This window comes from Pseudophryne corroboree, chromosome 2 (genome assembly GCF_028390025.1).
Source record: "Pseudophryne corroboree isolate aPseCor3 chromosome 2, aPseCor3.hap2, whole genome shotgun sequence".
NCBI lineage: Eukaryota > Metazoa > Chordata > Amphibia > Anura > Myobatrachidae > Pseudophryne > Pseudophryne corroboree.
Window position 1 is genome coordinate 123,478,522 of NC_086445.1, and position 20,524 is coordinate 123,499,045.

Sequence of the window (20,524 nt, forward strand, 5' to 3'; positions counted from 1 at the left end):
CTTTGTAACATGTTCCAGGATGACTTACTGTATGTGGTGCCTGATAAGACGACCCACCCTAATGCACAGGTAGCCCATCTTCAGCTGCATGTGCACACCCATCCCCTATACTTGTTTAATACAAGAGCTGGAGTGGGAATGCCAGAGCTGCATGGTTGGAGTGTATAATAAAAGCTGCAAACTGACCACTCAGCAACAGATTCAATTAAGCAAATGGATCCACAGGAACCTCATGGGATATCACTGATTAGAAACAAATAGCTAATGTTTGCTGGAGCCATACAGTAATAACTGGACACACACACAGCCAAGCATCAGGCAAGGGACTCGCAGTTCATCTAGTTTGCTCCAAAGTGTTTAGCATCCAGCTGTAATTAGACACTGTGAGGCCTACTAAGCCATAAGAGGAGGTAATGGATATTACAGCTATCCAGCCAAACAGGTGTAGTATGGTTTGCCGGCGGTCGGGGTCCCGGTGACCATCATACCGGCGCCGGAATCCCGACCGCCGGCATACCGACAGCTGGGCGAGCGCAAATGAGCCCCTTGCTGGCTCGCTGCACTCACCACGCTGCGGGCATGGTGGCGCACTACGCTATCTATTCTCCCTCCAGGGGGGTCGTGAACCCCCAAGAGGGAGAAAAGATGTCGATATGCCGGCAGTCGTGATTCCGGCACCGGTATGGTGGTCGCTGGGAGCCCGGCCACCGGAAGACCACCTCAGCCAATCATATCCCCACAGCCGGGCTTCCTTCTCATCAGTGGGTATTCTAACAGAAGCCCTAGACAAGGGTCCAGATGTAATGCCATCCAAGTTGGCTGGAGGTGCAGGTTGCCGGCCGAACCGGGACTGTTTTTTAATGTGGCAAGCCATTCACAAGCCATGGTTTTGCCTTGTAAAGGACTGCCGCTTACAAAAAAAAACCCATCTGAATTCATCCTGCAACTCGGACGGCATTACATCCACCCAATGTGGCAAAAGTGAACAGTGGTAAAGACGACAATACGGTGGAATTTTTTTTTATTTAGCATTTGCTTACTGGTCCCTTACCACCACCTTAACCAAACTGATGTGACCTAAATCATGTGCTAGGATGCAAGTATTTGTCAAGAACACCAATGTTCCCCATCACCATTATATTAAGTGTTGCTTAGCATTTTCACATCCAGAGCTTAGATGTCAATGCACCACTGGCAATGGGGACTAAAGGCAAAAGACTGCACAGTATAATCTTCTTTAATAAAAAACAATAAATAAATGATTATTTTGTGCAGATCATTTTTCTTGGAAAAGAAAAATAAGAATTTACTTACCGATAATTCTATTTCTCGTAGTCCGTAGTGGATGCTGGGGACTCCGTAAGGACCATGGGGAACAGCGGCTCCGCAGGAGACTGGGCACAAAAGTAAAGCTTTAGAACTACCTGGTGTGCACTGGCTCCTCCCCCTATGACCCTCCTCCAAGCCTCAGTTAGGATACTGTACCCGGACGAGCGTACACAATAAGGAAGGATTTTGAATCCCGGGTAAGACTCATACCAGCCACACCAATCACACCGTACAACTCGTGATCTAAACCCAGTTAACAGCATGATAACAGAGGAGCCTCTAGAAAAGATGGCTCACTACAGCAATAACCCGATTTTTTGGTAACAATAACTATGTACCAGTATTGCAGACAATCCGCACTTGGGATGGGCGCCCAGCATCCACTACGGACTACGAGAAATAGAATTATCGGTAAGTAAATTCTTATTTTATCTAACGTCCTAAGTGGATGCTGGGGACTCCGTAAGGACCATGGGGATTATACCAAAGCTCCCAAACGGGCGGGAGAGTGCGGATGACTCTGCAGCACCAAATGAGAGAACTCCAGGTCCTCCTCAGCCAGGGTATCAATTTTGTAGAATTTTACAAAACGTATTTGCTCCTGACCAAGTAGCTGCTCGGCAAAGTTGTAAAGCCGAGACCCCTCGGGCAGCCGCCCAAGATGAGCCCATCTTCCTTGTGGAGTGGGCATTTACAGATTTTTGGCTGTGGCAGGCCTGCCACAGAATGTGCAAGCTGAATTGTACTACAAATCCAACGAGCAATAGTCTGCTTAGAAGCAGGAGCACCCAGCTTGTTGGGTGCATACAGGATAAACAGCGAGTCAGATTTTCTGACTCCAGCCGTCCTGGAAACATATATTTTCAGGGCCCTGACAACGTCTAGCAACTTGGAGTCCTCCAAGTCCCTAGTAGCCGCAGGCACCACAATAGGTTGGTTCAGGTGAAACGCTGAAACCACCTTAGGGAGAAACTGAGGACGAGTCCTCAATTCCGCCCTGTCCGAATGGAAAATCAGATAAGGGCTTTTACAGGATAAAGCCGCCAATTCTGACACGCGCCTGGCCCAGGCCAGGGCCAACAGCATGACCACTTTCCATGTGAGATATTTTCACTCCACAGATTTAAGTGGTTCAAACCAATGTGACTTTTTGGAACCCAAAAACTACATTGAGATCCCAAAGTGCCACTGGAGGCACAAAAGGAGGCTGTATATGCAGTACCCCTTTTACAACGTCTGAACTTCAGGGACTGAAGCTAGTTCTTTTTGGAAGAAAATTGACAGGGCCGAAATTTGAACCTTAATGGACCCCAATTTCAGGCCCATAGACACTCCTGTTTGCAGGAAATGTAGGAATCGACCCAGTTGAATTTCCTCCGTCGGGCCTTACTGGCCTCGCACCACGCAACATATTTTCGCCAAATGCGGTGATAATGTTTTGCGGTTACATCCTTCCTGGCTTTGATCAGGATAGGGATGACTTCATCCGGAATGCCTTTTTTCCTTCAGGATCCGGCGTTCAACCGCCATGCCGTCAAACGCAGTCGCGGTAAGTCTTGGAACAGACAGGGTCCTTGCTGGAGCAGGTCCCTTCTTAGAGGTAGAGGCCACGGATCCTCCGCGAGCATCTCTTGAAGTTCCGGTTACCAAGTCCTTCTTGGCCAATCCGGAGCCACGAATATAGTGCTTACTCCTCTCCATCTTATCAATCTCAGTACCTTGGGTATGAGAGGCAGATGAGGGAACACATACACTGACTGGTACACCCACGGTGTTACCAGAGCGTCTACAGCTATTGCCTGAGGGTCCCTTGACCTGGCGCAATACCTGTCGAGTTTTTCCCAACGGTTTATAATCATGTGGAAGACTTCTGGGTGAAGTCCCCACTCTCCCGGGTGGAGGTCGTGTCTGCTGAGGAAGTCTGCTTCCCAGTTGTCCACTCCCGGAATTGCTGACAGTGCTATCACATGATTTTCCGCCCAGCGAAGAATCCTTGCAGCTTCTGCCATTGCCCTCCTGCTTCTTGTGCCACCCTGTCTGTTTACGTGGGTGACTGCCGTGATGTTGTCCGACTGGATCAACACCGGCTGACCTTGAAGCAGAGGTCTTGCTAAGCTTAGAGCATTGTAAATGTCCCTTAGCTTCAGGATATTTATGTGAAGTGATGTCTCCAGGCTTGACCATAAGCCCTGGAAATTCCTTCCCTGTGTGACTGCTCCCCAGCCTCGCAGGCTGGCATCCGTGGTCACCAGGACCCAGTCCTGAATGCCGAATCTGCGGCCCTCTAGAAGATGAGCACTCTGCAACCACCACAGGAGGGACACCCTTGTTCTTGGTGACAGGGTTATCCGCTGATGCATCTGAAGATGCGACCCGGACCATTTGTCCAGCAGGTCCCACTGGAAAGTTCTTGCGTGGAATCTGCCGAATGGGATTGCTTCGTAGGAAGCCACCATTTTACCCAGAACCCTTGTGCATTGATGCACTGAGACTTGGCTCGGTTTTAGGAGGTTCCTGACTAGCTCGGATAACTCCCTGGCTTTCTCCTCCGGGAGAAACACCTTTTTCTGGACTGTGTCCAGGATCATCCCTAGGAACAGATGACGAGTCGTCGGAACCAGCTGCGATTTTGGAATATTGAGAATCCAATCGTGCTGCCGCAACACTACCTGAGATAGTGCTACACCGACCTCCAACTGTTCCCTGGATCTTACCCTTATCAGGGAATCGTCCAAGTAAGGGATAACTAAAATTCCCTTCCTTCGAAGGAATATCATCATTTCGGCCATTACCTTGGTAAAGACCCGGGGTGCCGTGGACCATCCATACGGCAGCGTCTGAACTGATAGTGACAGTTCTGTACCATAAACCTGAGGTACCCTTGGTGAGAAGGGTACATTTGGACATGAAGGTAAGCATCCTTGATGTCCCGAGACATCATGTAGTCCCCTTCTTCCAGGTTCGCAATCACTGCTCTGAGTGACTCAATCTTGAATTTGAACCTCTGTATGTAAGTGTTCAAAGATTTTAGATTTAGAATCGGTCTCACCGAGCCGTCCGGCTTCGGTACCACAACAGTGTGGAATAATACCCCGTTCCCTGTTGCAGGAGGGGTACCTTGATTTTCACCTGCTGGGAATACAGCTTGTGAATGGCTTCCAAAACTGTCTCCCTGTCAGAAGGAGACATCGGTAAAGCCGACTTTAGGAAACGGCGAGGGGGAGACGTCTCGAATTCCAATTTGTACCCCTGAGATATCACCTGAAGGATCCAGGGGTCTACTTGCGAGTGAGCCCACTGCGCGCTGAAATTCATTGAGACGGGCCCCCCACCGTGCCTGATTCTGCTTGTAAAGCCCCAGCGTCATACTGAGGGCTTGGCAGAGGCGGGAGAGGGTTTCTGTTCCTGGGAACTGGCTGATTTCTGCAGCCTTTTTCCTCTCCCTCTGTCACGGGGCAGAAATGAGGAACCTTTTGCCCGCTTGTCCACGAAAAGACTGCGCCTGATAATACGGCGTCTTCTCATGTTGAGAGGCGACCTGGGGTACAAACGTGGATTTCCCAGCTGTTGCCGTGGCCACCAGGTCTGAAAGACCGACCCCAAATAACTCCTCCCCTTAATAAGGCAATACTTCCAAATGCCGTTTGAAATCCGCATCACCTGACCACTGTCGTGTCCATAACCCTCTACTGGTAGAAATGGACAACGCACTTAGACTTGATGCCAGTCGGCAAATATTCCGCTGTGCATCACGCATATATAGAAATGCATCTTTTAAATGCTCTATAGGCAAAAATATACTGTCCCTATCTAGGGTATCAATATTTTCAGTCAGGGAATCCGACCACGCCAACCCAGCACTGCACATCCAGGCTGAGGCGATTGCTGGTCGCAGTATAACACCAGTATGTGTGTAAATACATTTTAGGATACCCTCCTGCTTTCTATCAGCAGGATCCTTAAGGGCGGCCATCTCAGGAGAGGGTAGAGCCCTTACAAGCGTGTGAGCGCTTTATCCACCCTAGGGGGTGTTTCCCAACGCACCCTAACCTCTGGCGGGAAAGGATATAATGCCAATAACATTTTAGAAATTATCAGTTGTTATCGGGGGAAACCCACGCATCATCACACACCTCATTTAATTTCTCAGATTCAGGAAAACTACAGGTAGTTTTTCCTCACCGAACATAATACCCCTTTTTGGTGGTACTCGTATTATCAGAAATGTGTAAAACATTTTTCATTGCCTCAATCATGTAACGTGTGGCCCTACTGGAAGTCACATTTGTCTCTTCACCGTCGACACTGGAGTCAGTATCCGTGTCGGCGTCTATATCTGCCATCTGAGGTAACGGGCGCTTTAGAGCCCCTGACGGCCTATGAGACGTCTGGACAGGCACAAGCTGAGTAGCCGGCTGTCTCATGTCAACCACTGTCTTTTATACAGAGCTGACACTGTCACGTAATTCCTTCCAACAGTTCATCCACTCAGGTGTCGACCCCCTAGGGGGTGACATCACTATTACAGGCAATCTGCTCCGTCTCCACATCATTTTTCTCCTCATACATGTCGACACAAACGTACCGACATACAGCACACACACAGGGAATGCTCTGATAGAGGACAGGACCCCACTAGCCCTTTGGGGAGACAGAGGGAGAGTTTGCCAGCACACACCAGAGCGCTATATATATACAGGGATAACCTTATATAAGTGTTTTTCCCCTTATAGCTGCTGTATCTTTAATACTGCGCGTAATTAGTGCCCCCCCTCTCTTTTTTAACCCTTTCTGTAGTGTAGTGACTGCAGGGGAGAGCCAGGGAGCTTCCCTCCAACGGAGCTGTGAGGGAAAATGGCGCCAGTGTGCTGAGGAGATAAGGCCGCCGATAAGGGGGCGGAGCCTATCTCCCGTTTTTCTATGTATTCTGGCAGGGGTTAAATGCATCCATATAGCCCAGGAGCTATATGTGATGCATTTTTTGCCATCCAAGGTGTTTTTATTGCGTCTCAGGGCGCCCTCCCCCAGCGCCCTGCACCCTCAGTGACCGGAGTGTGAAGTGTGCTGAGAGCAATGGCGCACAGCTGCAGTGCTGTGCGCTACCTTGTTGAAGACAGGACGTCTTCTGCCGCCGATTTTCCGGACCTCTTTCTGGCTCTGTAAGGGGGCCGGCGGCGCGGCTCTGGGACCCATCCATGGCTGGGCCTGTGATCGTCCCTCTGGAGCTAATGTCCAGTAGCCTAAGAAGCCCAATCCACTCTGCACGCAGGTGAGTTCGCTTCTTCTCCCCTTAGTCCCTCGATGCAGTGAGCCTGTTGCCAGCAGGTCTCACTGAAAATAAAAAACCTAAAACTAAACTTTTCACTAAGCAGCTCAGGAGAGCCACCTAGTGTGCACCCTTCTCGTTCGGGCACAAAAATCTAACTGAGGCTTGGAGGAGGGTCATAGGGGGAGGAGCCAGTGCACACCAGGTAGTTCTAAAGCTTTACTTTTGTGCCCAGTCTCCTGCGGAGCCGCTGTTCCCCATGGTCCTTACGGAGTCCCCAGCATCCACTTAGGACGTTAGAGAAATAATGGTCACCCTGAGACTTAATTATTGGCACCCACAGAGCAGTGGCAGCCATTGTGATTAATGAGGAAATACTCATCATCTTTGGAACTAAAAGCAGCTCACCCACGTTCCAACCAAACAGCCATTGTCTGCCCAAATCCCACTCACACCCCATGTAGCTGCCCTAACTGTGGCCACAGCTCTCTTGGAGTCGAGACTGGGGATTGTACACTTCAACTGCGACTAATGGCTAGGCAAGAACGCAGCCAACAAATTCACGAGAAACCAGTCACTAATATGTATTTGGTCACAAGGGGCCCCTTAGGGGTGTCGCAAGGTCCTAGTGAATTTACAGGATAATCTAGAACCTTAAGAATTGAATGAAGGATCAACCCATAAAATGGCGGACTCACAAAATAGAGAGTTGGCGTTATACATTGGATGTCGCTGTGTAATTTAAAGAAGAGGAAAACTTTATTTAATCAATAAAGGGCTATCTGTGTAAAGGGTGTTGTCACACAAGCAGCTTTCACTCAGCCAAAGAAAAAGATATACAATAAGGGGGTCATTCCGAGTTGATCACTCGCTGCAGTTTTTCGCAGCGAACAGGTTACTACTGCGCATGCGTATGCACTGCAATGTGCAGGCACGTCGTACGGCTACAAAGCAGATCGCTGTTGAGCGATGGATTTAAAAAAGAATCCATTCGCACAGCCGATCGCAAGGAGATTGACAGGAAGAGGGCGTTTGTGGGTGTCAACTGACCGTTTTCTGGGAGTGGTGCGGCGTGTCCAGGCGTTTGGACGGATGTCTGACTTCAATTCCGGGACCTGCAACGCTGGATTCATCGCACAGGGTAAGTAAGTCTTACCCTGGCCTTGTTCTACACAAAGCTTTTTTTGCATAGCAGGGCTGCACAAGCGATCGCAGTCTTGCTACGCAAAAATGCACTCCCCCATAGGCCACGTCTAGTTGATCGCACAGGCTGCAAAGAGTTGCAGCGTGCGATCAACATGGAATGACCCCCTATGTCAGAGCAAGAGAGAGGCAAGGAAAAAAAGTTTTACATAACATATGAGCAGTTTCTAAAGAAGCTGTTTAATCTCTTGTGTGACAGGAGCAAGAAACAAAAAACAAAACAAAAACTGGAGCATTGGATTCAGCTGTTTTCATGCTGGACAGAAACACTGCTCACAGTATTTCAAAGGGTTCCGTACAGCCTCAGATACACAAAAGAGCAGTACTACAGTTCTCTCATGTTACAGCCTATACATTTAATTACCAGTGAGGCCACCTCCTTAACAGGATTGCTTAACACATAATAAATGTGTGTGTGTGTGTGTGTGTGTGTGTGTGTGTGTGTGTGTGTGTGTGTGTGTATATATGTATGTGTATGTATGGGGGGGGGGGGGGGGGGTGTTTCCCAATGGGCTCTTCTCTCCAGAAGACAACCCTTCTATATTTGTAATTTTGTATAACCTATTTTTTCTATATATAGAAGCTGCTCCTCTTGATAAGAACCCGCCAGCATAGGTCCTAATGGAGTAATGTTATATAGACAATAATAAAAAGGGCTCTGTGTCAGCGATTATATTGATTATATTTTATACATTTTTTAAAATCCAAATGACATAAATAAAACCAAGACAGAATTTATATTACAAAGTATGGTACACAATGATGGAATTGATGGAGATAGAGGGGTATATTCAGTAAGAGTCGGCAACTGCACGTCGGAATGAACCCGACAACCCCTATTCAAAGAGCGGCCAAATCCGACTGTTGGATTTTTCCGTTCCCCGTGTCCTGTCCTGCCGCTGCTGTCAGCGCTGTGGGTGCGCTGACAGCAGCGGCGCCGGGGGTGAGCGGTCTGTGGCGCCGGAGCTTAGGGGGAAGCGGGACGTCGCTTGCTGGAGCCGGGTGGACGCTGCCGCTGGGTTCCTGCTCTCCCCGCTGCTCCCCCGTCTCCTGCGCTCAGGTCACTTATCTCAATCCAACTTTTTTTAAAGTCGGATTGAGATTGTCAGAAACGGGGCTAAAACCTGTCGGGTTTGGCCCCGCTTCTGACAATGCACGTTTTCCCATAAAACGTGTCCATGTGTTCAGTTCTGTGTCTCAGCACTGAAATACCCAAAGTTCACTGAATTGATCATTCTCAACAAACCTGTTCAACGCCCCGGTGCCCTAATAAAGAACTCCCAATGTACAGTATATCTGTCACGAGTGCCACATACACATTGGGATAGATACACATATACATTATATATATATATATATATATATATATATATATATATATATATATAGAGAGAGAGAGAGAGAGAGATTATATGCCCCCATAGTGCCAGGTATACAAATGCCCCACAGTGCCAGATCCACAAATGCCCCCACAGTGCCAGAGCCACAAATGCCCCCACAGTGCCAGAGCCACAAATGCCCCCACAATACCTGACACTGTGGGGGCAATTGTGGATCTGGCACTATGGGGGCAATTGTATACCTAACAGTTATACAAATGCCCCCACAGTGCCAGGTATACAAATGCCCCCACAGTGCCAGGTATACAAATGACCCCACAGTGCCAGGTAAACAATTGCCCCCACAGTGCTAGCCAATTGCCCCCACAGTGCCAGGTATACAAATGCCCCCACCGTCCAGGTATACAAATGCCCCCACCGTCCAGGTATACAAATGCCCCCACAGTGCCAGCCAATTGCCCCCACAGTGCCAGCCAATTGCCCCCACAGTGCCAGGTATACAAATGCCCCCACAGTGCCAGGTATACAAATGCCCCCACAGTGCCAGGTAAACAATTGCCCCCACAGTGCCAGCCAATTGCCCCCACAGTGCCAGGTATACAAATGCCCCCACAGTGCCAGCCAATTGCCCCCACAGCAGTGCTGCAGCTGCTTACCGCTGCTGCTCCTCCGGCTGTGATGTGAGGTGTCAGGAGCTCAGAGCGCGCCAGTGCGGCTATGTCTGGTGGCGTATAGCGGACTTCAAACCAGCCGCCGGTTCGTGAGCCAATCAGAGCTCGTGGACCGGCAGCGGCGGCTCCTGATTGGCTCACGAACCGGTGGCTGGTTTGAAGTCCGCTACACGCCGCCAGACATAGTCACGCTGGTGCGCTCTGAGCTCCTGACAGCTGAGACACTGCCGGACTGAGCGGCAGCGTGTCTCAGTGACACAAGAGGGGGTCGGCTGGACCGGCCCACGTGGCCATCGGCCCTTCTGGCATTTGCCAGAAGTGCCAGATGGCAGTCCGGCCCTGCCCCACGGTGAGAGTGAGGCACCCGGCCAGTTGTCTATATTGGTCGTGTGACGTTATATATGACAGCTTGAAGTCGTCTGACTGTTGAACTTACGTTGCATACCAACTGTGAGTGCCTCCTTCATACATACATACATACATACATACATACACATTATATATATATATATATATATATATATACATACATACACACACACACACATACACATACATACAGATCCATACACACACGAGAAAGTGAAGGACAGCGCCTCAGGTAAATCTAATAAGACACACTGATAAGTACGTTAAAAATATTAATTACTAAAAGCCTCTGCAGGAATAATACGACACACCTAAGAAATAAATGAGTGGCAGCTCCTGCACGGTATGTGAGTAAATATCTAAAAAATTAAGCGAGTAAGAGCACCTACTAGTGTCTAATATATAAAATTCGGTGAAGACACCCTGTGAATTGGGTATGCACAGTGATAAGATAAGTAATTAAACCAAGTAGGCATGTTTGCAGTTATATTATGTGTGATACAGTTGCCAGGTTTTACTTTTTAAGACTCTGTGATCGTGTAGGACCTGCATGAAGGTGGGGCCGGTTGGCGAGCGGTTTGCAGGCTTCCGTGCATTGGCCAATTCACTAACTAAACCCCCATCATTTATTTATTGAGGTTGTGAGCTTGCTTTGTGTACCAGTTGTAACCTTGGTGATGGGCGCACAGGGTGACATCATCAGAGAGCGTCTGCCTACTAGAAGCAGAGCTGGCGGTGCGGCTTTTGGCGGTGAGGGGAGCACATTTAAATGAGTCATCAGCCTGAAGATTTTTTAAGCCAAGTTGTCACTTATCTTATCACTGTGCATACTCAATTCACAGGGTGTCTTCACCAAATTTTATATATTAGACACTAGTAGGCGCTCTTACTCACTTAATTTTTTAGATATAAATACATACACACACGCACATAATATAGTGGGAAGGGACAAAAAAAGAGGGAGGAGGGCCCTGCTTGTGAGAGTTTATATTCTACGGTAAAGGGCGGTGGTGGTGGCGGATGGGACAAGGGTATGAAGGGGTTACAGAACACATGCATGATAAAACCAAAATTAAAGTCCAGGGTGCAGTAGGTTGATAAACTAATTGAGAAATAAAGATAATAATTTTATTTATATAGAGCTCTCTCGCAAAAACAGGACTCAAGATGGCAGTTTCTTCAGTATTACACAGATTAACGTACAGACAGCTGTTGCATTATTACATTTTTACCTGTCCTTCACTATAGCCAATAAACGTGACTGTATAAGCCGATTATACTGCAGTATGTGCTGTACAACCCGAGACACAAAGTGAACATAATATAAGAACAACACACAATGAAACAGAAGGTCGTGCTTGCTAGAGCTTACAATCTAAAGAAAACCTAGATAATCCATCTCCCCAGCAATAAGAGTGCTGTGTTCCTTAATATGGGAAACTCTTAAGATAGCTTTGTCCGTATGAAAAGGCTGCTGCTGGGAACAGGCTGACACCACTGATAACCATCTGATCACAACAGCTGGTGTTTGCCAAACATACACCCTGGTCAACTGAACAGACAAAAAGATCAGAGGATCAAACATCTCTGGTTTTACTTTACCTTGAACCATGAGCATGGGCTCCTTTCCACCACCATGTGCCAGCATCTCCTTGCGATAGCGCTCTCCCATCGCCCTAAAGACAAGACAGATCCTGTTACTGCCACCTGCATGCTCAGCTCTCTGGAGTACGTGCTGGGACAGTCTCGTGTTTCCGGACTGATACAGACATAGGAAGCCTACCACCATGCCACAATGGTGTCCTTCATTCTACAGCAGAGGATAAGAGTCCCCGATATTTCCAAGTGCACGGTGCTGAATGATATCCAGCATACTGGATACCAAAAATATTCACTACAGTTTAATCTACATTTTATTGGACAAAGGAACAAGCTAACACTTAACCCCCCCCTTCCCTGAATGGTTCTACTTTCCTTATGATACAATGGAGTACCTTACATGACAAGGCACTATGGCTGATATCCTAATAGGTGCGGTGAGTTACCACACGGCAATAGCAAGCTTTTTAGCCTGATAACACTATCGGGCTATCCTATTACAGCCCTTTTTTACCGTGCGGTAAATCACCCGTTATCGGCCAGTAACACATGGGATCCGTGATAACATCGTGCACCCATGTGTTCGTGTCCGATAATGGGTCTCCGGGGGCTGGTTATCAGGGAGTCTGCTTCGCGTGAGAAGCCCCGATAAGTGCCGCCTTACGGGGCTAATAGGATAGCCTCGCTGGAATCCTTTAGCTGCGGTAACGCACCGCAGCTATTAGGATATCGGCCTAAATACTTTAGAATTGAGGAGTATTCCATTTTACGCCTATAAAGTTCACTCTTTCCCAGCAACACTTATTCGAAGGGACCCCCTTCGCTAGGATGCCCACTGTTCTGGTACATGAGTGCTGATCTCCATGATTATCTAGAAGCTCTAGAACAGAGAAAGAGTGTGTGTTACCGCACAGCTGTACCATGCGCCTCTCTTTTAATCAGATGCTGACTATCAGCTCCCGGTAGGAGATGCATAGTAAAATGCTCAGACACGATCACAGAGACCGACCGTGGGAAATACGCATGAAATGTACAGGAACTTTGCTGATCTGAGCAAACAGCGGCAGCCCTGGGGGAAAAGCAGAACTGCTGATATATGTGGGGGGTTGGGGGTAAGTGGTAGATGAGTAAGGGAGGTGGAAAACCCATTTCTAGCTCTCTATTCTTGCAAAAACGTATCAGGACAGCTTGTGTTGCTAGTGAAATGTGCTACTGGGGAGCTTAGGTGTTGGTACTACAGCTTTTAGAACACAAAAAGCAACAAAAAGAAAGTACACAATCAGAGAAGAGTAAAGCTCTCACCGGTCAAATGGGTTCTTCATGAAGCACTGTTTCCACACCATAGAGGCCACAGCCCGGGACATCAGGTATGAGTAGTATTTGGCACCATATCCCACCAGATGACTAAATCGCAGGTGCCAAGCCTGCAACAACACAATTATGATTACGTTATAATAAATCCTTCTGTTGCTGCCGTGTACAGTGTGTATAGAAATCAGTGCCTGGTCAAACCAAGCATAAACAGTCTACACACAATCACCCGCTAAACCTTCATGCACAGAGGCCACTACAGTGGACAGCAGTTTTTAAGTAATTATCTTGTACAGAAACTGTCTTTTGACATCACTAGTGCGTTGTGTTCTCTACTAATGAGCTCTATTAAAATGAAAAGGTATGGCACCTAGTGGCAGTTTTTAATTCCTACAAAAACAATAAGGTCAAAATGAAATGGCTGAGAAAAGTTCCCAACCCCGGGCACTTCAGGGATTTCTGTAAAACATTTTCACTCAAAGATAGCAGAGCAGGTACAAAAATTACTTCAAGGAAAGGAACGTTATGGTAGATAAAATACTCAAATTACTTTTTTCACAGTTGATGTAAAATCGTATGTCCACTTCAGTGGACATCATGTAAAATAAAGATCCATTCAGCATGCTAGTCTTATCCTGGCATATAGGCCTAAACCTAAACCTGGCATATAGGCCTAAACCTAAATATTGTCCTCATATAAACAGCCATACAGTATATGCCAGTTTTGACAGACTTGTATGTATCATTATATGTTATCTTAAAATTGTAAATGATTTAAATTTTTATCACAACAAAGTTAGGTACAGAGTAGTAGAACGTGCACATGGTGGGGAGTGGATCTCATGGATCAGTGTGTGGTGATGTACCCACATAGATGCAACAACAGTAGATAGTACATTTGGGTGTTCTTTGTAACTTGTGTAAATACATGGCTGTTGTATCAAATGTCTTGGATTTAATGACAAGTATCATGGCTTAGTTCAGATTTGTAAGTAAACCAGACGGTATCATGGAAACTGGAGGAAAGATGTAAATGAGGGAAAGGTCCACCAAACTGCAAGAGCGTCCACCAGAAGAACTCCCTGATCTCTGGTTCTTATGCAGTACTTCAGCAGTTTGTGGTTGTGTCGGGAGGCCATCATGTCAATGTGCGGATGACCCCAGCAACAGACCCTTGGGATGTAGAGCCTACGCACCTGCGTGAATGTCTGGCTGCTTTGACAAAAAATTCCACATCCACCTGAAATTGTGAAAGCACCAGAATAGAGGAATTCTCCAAGTCAGAAGTAAAAGACATTATCTTCCTGGTCGTAGCCGCCATCAGACTGACTTATAACTTGACTAGAGAGAAGTCGAGTTGTTCCGTCAGGCAGATTTGCATTTTAATGGGAGGAGTTCCCTATCTAGCATACACTGGAGTGAAGCAGACACCGGAGTCAGACCATGCAGAGACTGAGAAAAGGTCTGAACACAGGAAGGTTCCACTGCAGAAGGCTGGGAAGAACCCTGAGTAGATACCAGTCATCTGACCACACTTGCTGCAGGGCCAGGAGTTGGAGGTTTACCAATATAACCTGCAAGAGTGAAGAAGTCCATGCTGGATCCTGCAGAAGAAGACATGGCCAAAGGGTCTTCCAGCTGTGTACCTGTAAAATACCGGCACACATAAACCATCAAGGTCCAGGGCGGGTTGGGTTCGCGTGACCAGGGGCCGGAAGACCGCTGGTCACTATAGTGACGCCAGGATCCAGACTTTTATTTGTCCAGCAGGGGGGGGGGGGTGGGGGGGGTGCTTACCACAGGTTCTACTCCAACAATATGGGTGTCGGAATAGTCCCTGTTAGTTGGCATGCCGACTGTAGGGATTGTGAGAGGGCGGGATCCCGGCGTTGGTATTGTGACCGGCGGTCTCCTGCCCGCCGGTCACTTAACTACATCCCTCCAGGGTCTGTATAGAGAAAACTTCACAACAGTTCCTGTAATAGCGCGGCACAGCAGCACCCTCCTCCCTGGGAGCTTTAGCCGAGTGACCCTTGGAAGACATGATAATGTGTTCCAGGAATGTCCCCACACACACAAAAATGCTATATAATAAAAGGCTAATGTATCTCCTCACCTCTCTGAAGGAAATTCAAGTGTTTTGTGCATTGGCAGCCACTAGATAGCGCCCGAGGGAGCAATTCAAGTGTTGCACCATTTGGGTGCGCACAGCCGGCAGCGCTGACATTACGGTTATGCAGTTCGTCATTTTGACGGGCTGGTAACAAGTTTAGTAATAAACCGCTATGTAATTATGTAGGTGTATGGCACTGAATGTTACAGTTCCTCGGATAAATTAATAAGTAGTGCTATGGAGGTAGTAACTAATGCAGAGTGAACACAAACAAAAAATAAGTTCACAGAGAGACAGAGGTGCTGTCCCAAACACAACAATAAATACAGTAGTAAAGCACAGAATAAAATGTAAACCACACTACAGAAAAACCCTGGAGAGAAGGCAATAAACGCAGAGAGGGACAGAAGAGAGAACAGAGGGTTATACAAATAAACTACTCATATACACCTTTAAAAAACATGCACACAGAAAACATTCAATGCATAAAATAAATGGCCAATTGTTGCCCATCTACCAATCCCCGACGGGAAGAAGGAGCATATACATAACCGGACTGGCCTGAGTGAGGTACACATAGCCCGTGCATCTCTCTCCGTGGTAGCTGAGGCAGACAATGTGCCTAAAATGACCGGCCAGCATCTTTTGGGTGTGTTTGGGGGGAAGGGGGGGGGGGGCTGAAGGAGAGAGAGCGCCCAGTGGTGGGTATCCTGGTACAGGAGACATGCAAGGGAAGGAGGAGGAGCCAATGGGCAGTCTATCCTCCCCCATCTGGCTAAACCTCCAGGGACATGGCCGCTACATGTAATAGTGCCCTGTTGGCAGTAAATTCCCTGGTGATCTAGTGGGGGTGCAGGGACTACCTGGCCCTCACTCACCAGTGCCGCCGATGGCCTCCTTCTGCGTGCAGGGATCTGCCTTATCTGCTCCCTGATGCTTCCGGCTATGGATCCCTGGTGTCTGCTGGAGCCTGGCTGGGGACACTGACCCAGTTGCCAGTGCTCCAGCCGCCAGTGCTGACTCACTGCCTGCTCAATAGTTAAAGTAAAATTAAATAAAATTTTTCAAATAAAACTGCTTAGTAGCAGCCCACAGAAAACAGTGCCCATTCCTTAGGCACCAAACGAAAAACTGGTCCTCTAGGCTGGGGGCGCGAGTCTGTGCTGCTGGGAAAAAGTAGTTAACTGTTTGGTGCCCAGTCTCCACTGCTCCACTATACCCAGCGTGATCTGTGTGTCCCCCATGGATGAAAGGGAAAACGTACTGTTTTCAACTTAGGATTTATTTTTTTGCTTCTGGACAACAAATACTGTAAGCAACATAACAAATTGGAACCATACCAGACTTTTTTTTTTTTATTTGACCTTACAGTTTGCAAAAAAAATAAAAAATTCTTTCACTGTTAAAATACTATTCTGTGATAATAGGGCAATGTTTTATGACTCAGATGCATGTTGTCCACTCAAGTGGACACATGTATAACTCCTTTAGTTAATAAAGCCCTGAAAACTAATGAAAACAGTAAAAAAATAAAAAATCTTTCATTAGGATATCACAATTCATGCATGAAGGGGGTTAATAACATTGAAGTATTTGAATTCACTTAACCCTGCAAAGCCTGTCGCAGCATATAACAATTATGATACAATTAGTGCTAGGTTAAAACGAAGAACCTGGGCTACATTGAAAGCCTTTAATGTAGCACTACGTTGCCTCTTCAGAAAATAGGGTTTTAATTACCTACCGGTAAATCCTTTTCTCGTAGTCCGTAGAGGATGCTGGGGTCCATATTAGTACCATGGGGTATAGACGGGTCCACCAGGAGCCACTGGCACTTTAAGAGTTTGAGAGTGTGGGCTGCCTCCTCCCTCTAAGACCCTCCTACCAGACTCAGTCTAGAAACAGTGCACGAGGAGACGGACATCTTCGAGAGAAGGATTATCCACAGATAGTGGCGAGATTCACACCAGCTCAAACAACAAGGCAAATCAAGCAAACTAGCTTGAAACTCAGTACAGCTGAACATTACTAAACCAAGTAACAAGGCAGTACTTAAGAACAAAGCCGTACTGAACCAGATAACCACGGCAGGATAAAAAAGCGCTGGCCGTCGCCCAGCATCCTCTACGGACGAGAAAAGGATTTACCGGTAGGTAATTAAAATCTTATTTTCTCTTACGTCCTAGAGGATGCTGGGGTCCATATTAGTACCATGGGGATGTACCAAAGCTCCCAGAACGGGAGGGAGAGCATGGAGGCTCCTGCAGAACTGATTGACCAAACTTCAGGTCCTCAGAGTCCAAAGTATCGAACTTGTAGAATTTAGCAAACGTGTTCGACCCTGACCAAGTAGCCGCTCGGCAAAGCTATAAAGCCAAGCCGCCCAGCCGCCCAGGAAGAACCCACCTTACAAGTAGAGTGGGCCTTAACAGATTTTGGACACAGCAATCCTGCCGTAGAATACGCATGCAGGATAGTGAACCTGATCCAGCAAGAGATCGTCTGCTTAGAAGCAGGACACCCAATTTTCTTGGGATCATACAGGAAAAACAGAGTCCGATTTTCTGTGACGAGCAGTCCTCTTCACATAGATTTTCACAGCCCTTACAACATCCAAGGACTTTGAAGTAATTGAGGAGACAGTAGCAACTGGCACCACAATAGGTTGATTGATATGAAAAGCCGATACAATCTTAGGAAGAAACTGCTGACGTGTCCGGTGCTCAGTTCAATCTTCATGGAAGATCAAGTAGGGGCTCTTACAAGACAAAACCCTCAACTCCGACAAACATCTAGCAGAAGCCAAGGCCAACAACGTGACAGCCTTCCAAGTGAGAAACTTGACCTCAAACTCCGGTAGAGGCTCGAACCAATCTGATTGGAGGAACTGTAACACTATGTTAAGATCCCAGGGTGCCGTAGGTGGCACAAAGGGAGGTTGGATGTGTAGAACCCCTTTAAAGAAAGTCTGAACCTCAGGGAGGGAAGCCATTTGTTTCTGGAAGAAAATGAATAGGGACGAAATCTGGACCTTTACGGAACCCAACCTCAGGCCCATATCCACACCTGCTTGCAGAAAGAGGAGAAACCGTCCCAGTTGAAACTCCACCGTAGGAAACTTCTTGGATTCACGCCAAGAGACATACTTTTTCCAAATGCGATGGTAATGTTTAGACGTTACTCCTTTCCTAGCCTGTATCAGGGTGGGAATAACCTTGTTCAGAATGCCCTTCCGAGCAAATATCTGGCGTTCAACCTCCATGCAGTCAAATGTAGCCACGGTAAGTCTTGATAAGCGAACGGCCCCTGTTGCAATAGGTCCTCCCGAAGAGGCCTCGGATCTTCCAGCAGAAGACCCAGAAGATCCGCGTACCAAGCCCTTCTTGGTCAGTCCGGAGCAATGAGGATTGCCTGAACTCTTGTTCTCCTTATGAGTTTTAGAACTTTTGGAATGAGTGGAAGTGGAGGAAACACGTACGCAGACTGGAACACCCACGGAGACACTGCCACGGCTTGCGGGTCCCTTGACCTGGAACAATACCTCCGAAGCTTCTTGTTGAGATGGGAGGCCATCATGTCTATTTGAGGTACCCCCCCAAAGATCTGTCACCTCCGTGAACACCTCCGGATGGAGGCCCCACTCGACTGGATGGAGATAGTGTCTGCTGAGGAAGTCCGCTTCCCAGTTGTCTACTCCCGGAATGAAGATTGCTGACAGCGCTAACGCGTGTTTTTCTGCCCAGAGGATGATTCTTGTTACCTCTGACATTGCAGCACTGCTCTTAGTTCGCCCTGTCGGTTTATGTAGGCCACCGTCGTTACATTGTCCGACTGCACTTGAATGGCTCGATCTTGCAGAAGATGGGCCGCTTGGAGAAGACCGTTGTAGACGGCTCTTAGTTCCAGAATGTTTATTGGTAGGCTGGATTCCAGGCTTGACCACCGTCCTTGGAAGGTTTCCCCCTGAGTGACTGCGCCCCAGCCCCGGAGACTTGCATCCGTGGTTAGAAGGATCCAGTCCTGAATCCCGAACCTGCGGCCCTCCAGAAGGTGAGGTAGTTGCAGCCACCAGAGGAGTGAAATCCTGGCTTTCGGCGACAGACGTATTCTCAGGTGCATGTGTAGATGACAGCCCGACTACTTGTCCAGGAGATCCAGTTGGAAGAACCGAGCATAAAACCTTCCATACTGTAGAGCCTTGTAAGAGGTCACCATCTTCCCCAGAAGGCGAATGCACTGATGAACCGAAATCCGGGCTGGCTTCAAGATGTCCCGGACCATGGTTTGAATCACCAACGCTTTCTCCTCTGGCAGAAACACCCTCTGCACTTCCATGTCGAGGATTATTCCCAGAAAAGACAACCTCCTTGTCAGCTCCAAATGCGATTTTGGAAGGTTCAGAATCCAACTGTGTTCCCTGAGCAGACGAGTCTTTAGAACAATGGACTGCAACAACGTCTCCCTGGAGATGCCTTTATCAGCAGATCGTCCAGATATGGGATTATGTTCACCCCTTGTCTGCGGAGGAGAACCATCATCTCTGCCATCATCTTGGTGAACACCCTCGGTGCTGTGGAAAGGCCGAATGGCAGTGCCTGAAATTGATAGTGACTGTCCAACAGTGCAAATCTGAGATAAGCCTGGTGCGGCAGCCAAATCGGAATGTGGAGGTACGCATCCTTGATATCCAGGGATACCAGAAACTCTCCCTCCTCCATGACCTGAAATCACTGCTCTGAGAGACTCCATTTTGAATTTGAACACCCTCAGGTAAGGGTTCAACGATTTCAAGTTCAAAATTGGTCTGACCAAACCATCCGGTTTCGGTACCACGAAAAGGTTTGAATAATAACCCTTCTTTTGCTTATGAGGTGGAACTGGGACAATGACCTGTGACTTTTCCAATTTTAAGATGGCTTCCTGTAGGATAGCCCTGTCTGTCAGCAAAGCTGGCAAGCCTGATTTGAAGAATCGGTGAGGCGGTAGTTCTTGAAACTGTAGCCTGTACCCCTGGGACACAATGTCCTGTACCCAATGATCCAGGCCAGACGAAACCCAGACGTTGAAACGTCTGAGTCTCGCACCCACCAGCCTGTTATTATATTATCATCATCCTTTATTTATATGGCGCCACAAGGGTTCCGCAGCACCCAATTACAGAGTACATAAACAAATAATCAAACAGGAAAACAGCAACTTACAGTTGATGACAGTATAGGACAAGTACAGGGTAAATAAACAGTTACATCAGCAGATGACACTGGAATAAGTATCAGGTGGCAGAAGACTGCTGGATTTGGTGCAGTTGAAGATTATTAAAGTA

The 20,524-nt window shown here is 47.6% G+C and overlaps 1 protein-coding gene across 1 annotated transcript in view; it reads right to left on the reverse strand.

The window, feature by feature from the left end:
• Nucleotides 1-20,524, reverse strand: part of MIPEP (mitochondrial intermediate peptidase) — a 294,841-nt gene that overhangs the window by 37,113 nt on the left and 237,204 nt on the right. Inside the window, exons 17-18 of the mRNA XM_063951677.1 lie at nucleotides 13,080-13,201; nucleotides 11,781-11,854 (exon numbers count right to left, since the gene is read on the reverse strand). Coding sequence (XP_063807747.1) covers nucleotides 11,781-11,854; nucleotides 13,080-13,201 — 196 coding nt within the window. The remainder of the gene's footprint in view (nucleotides 1-11,780; nucleotides 11,855-13,079; nucleotides 13,202-20,524) is intronic.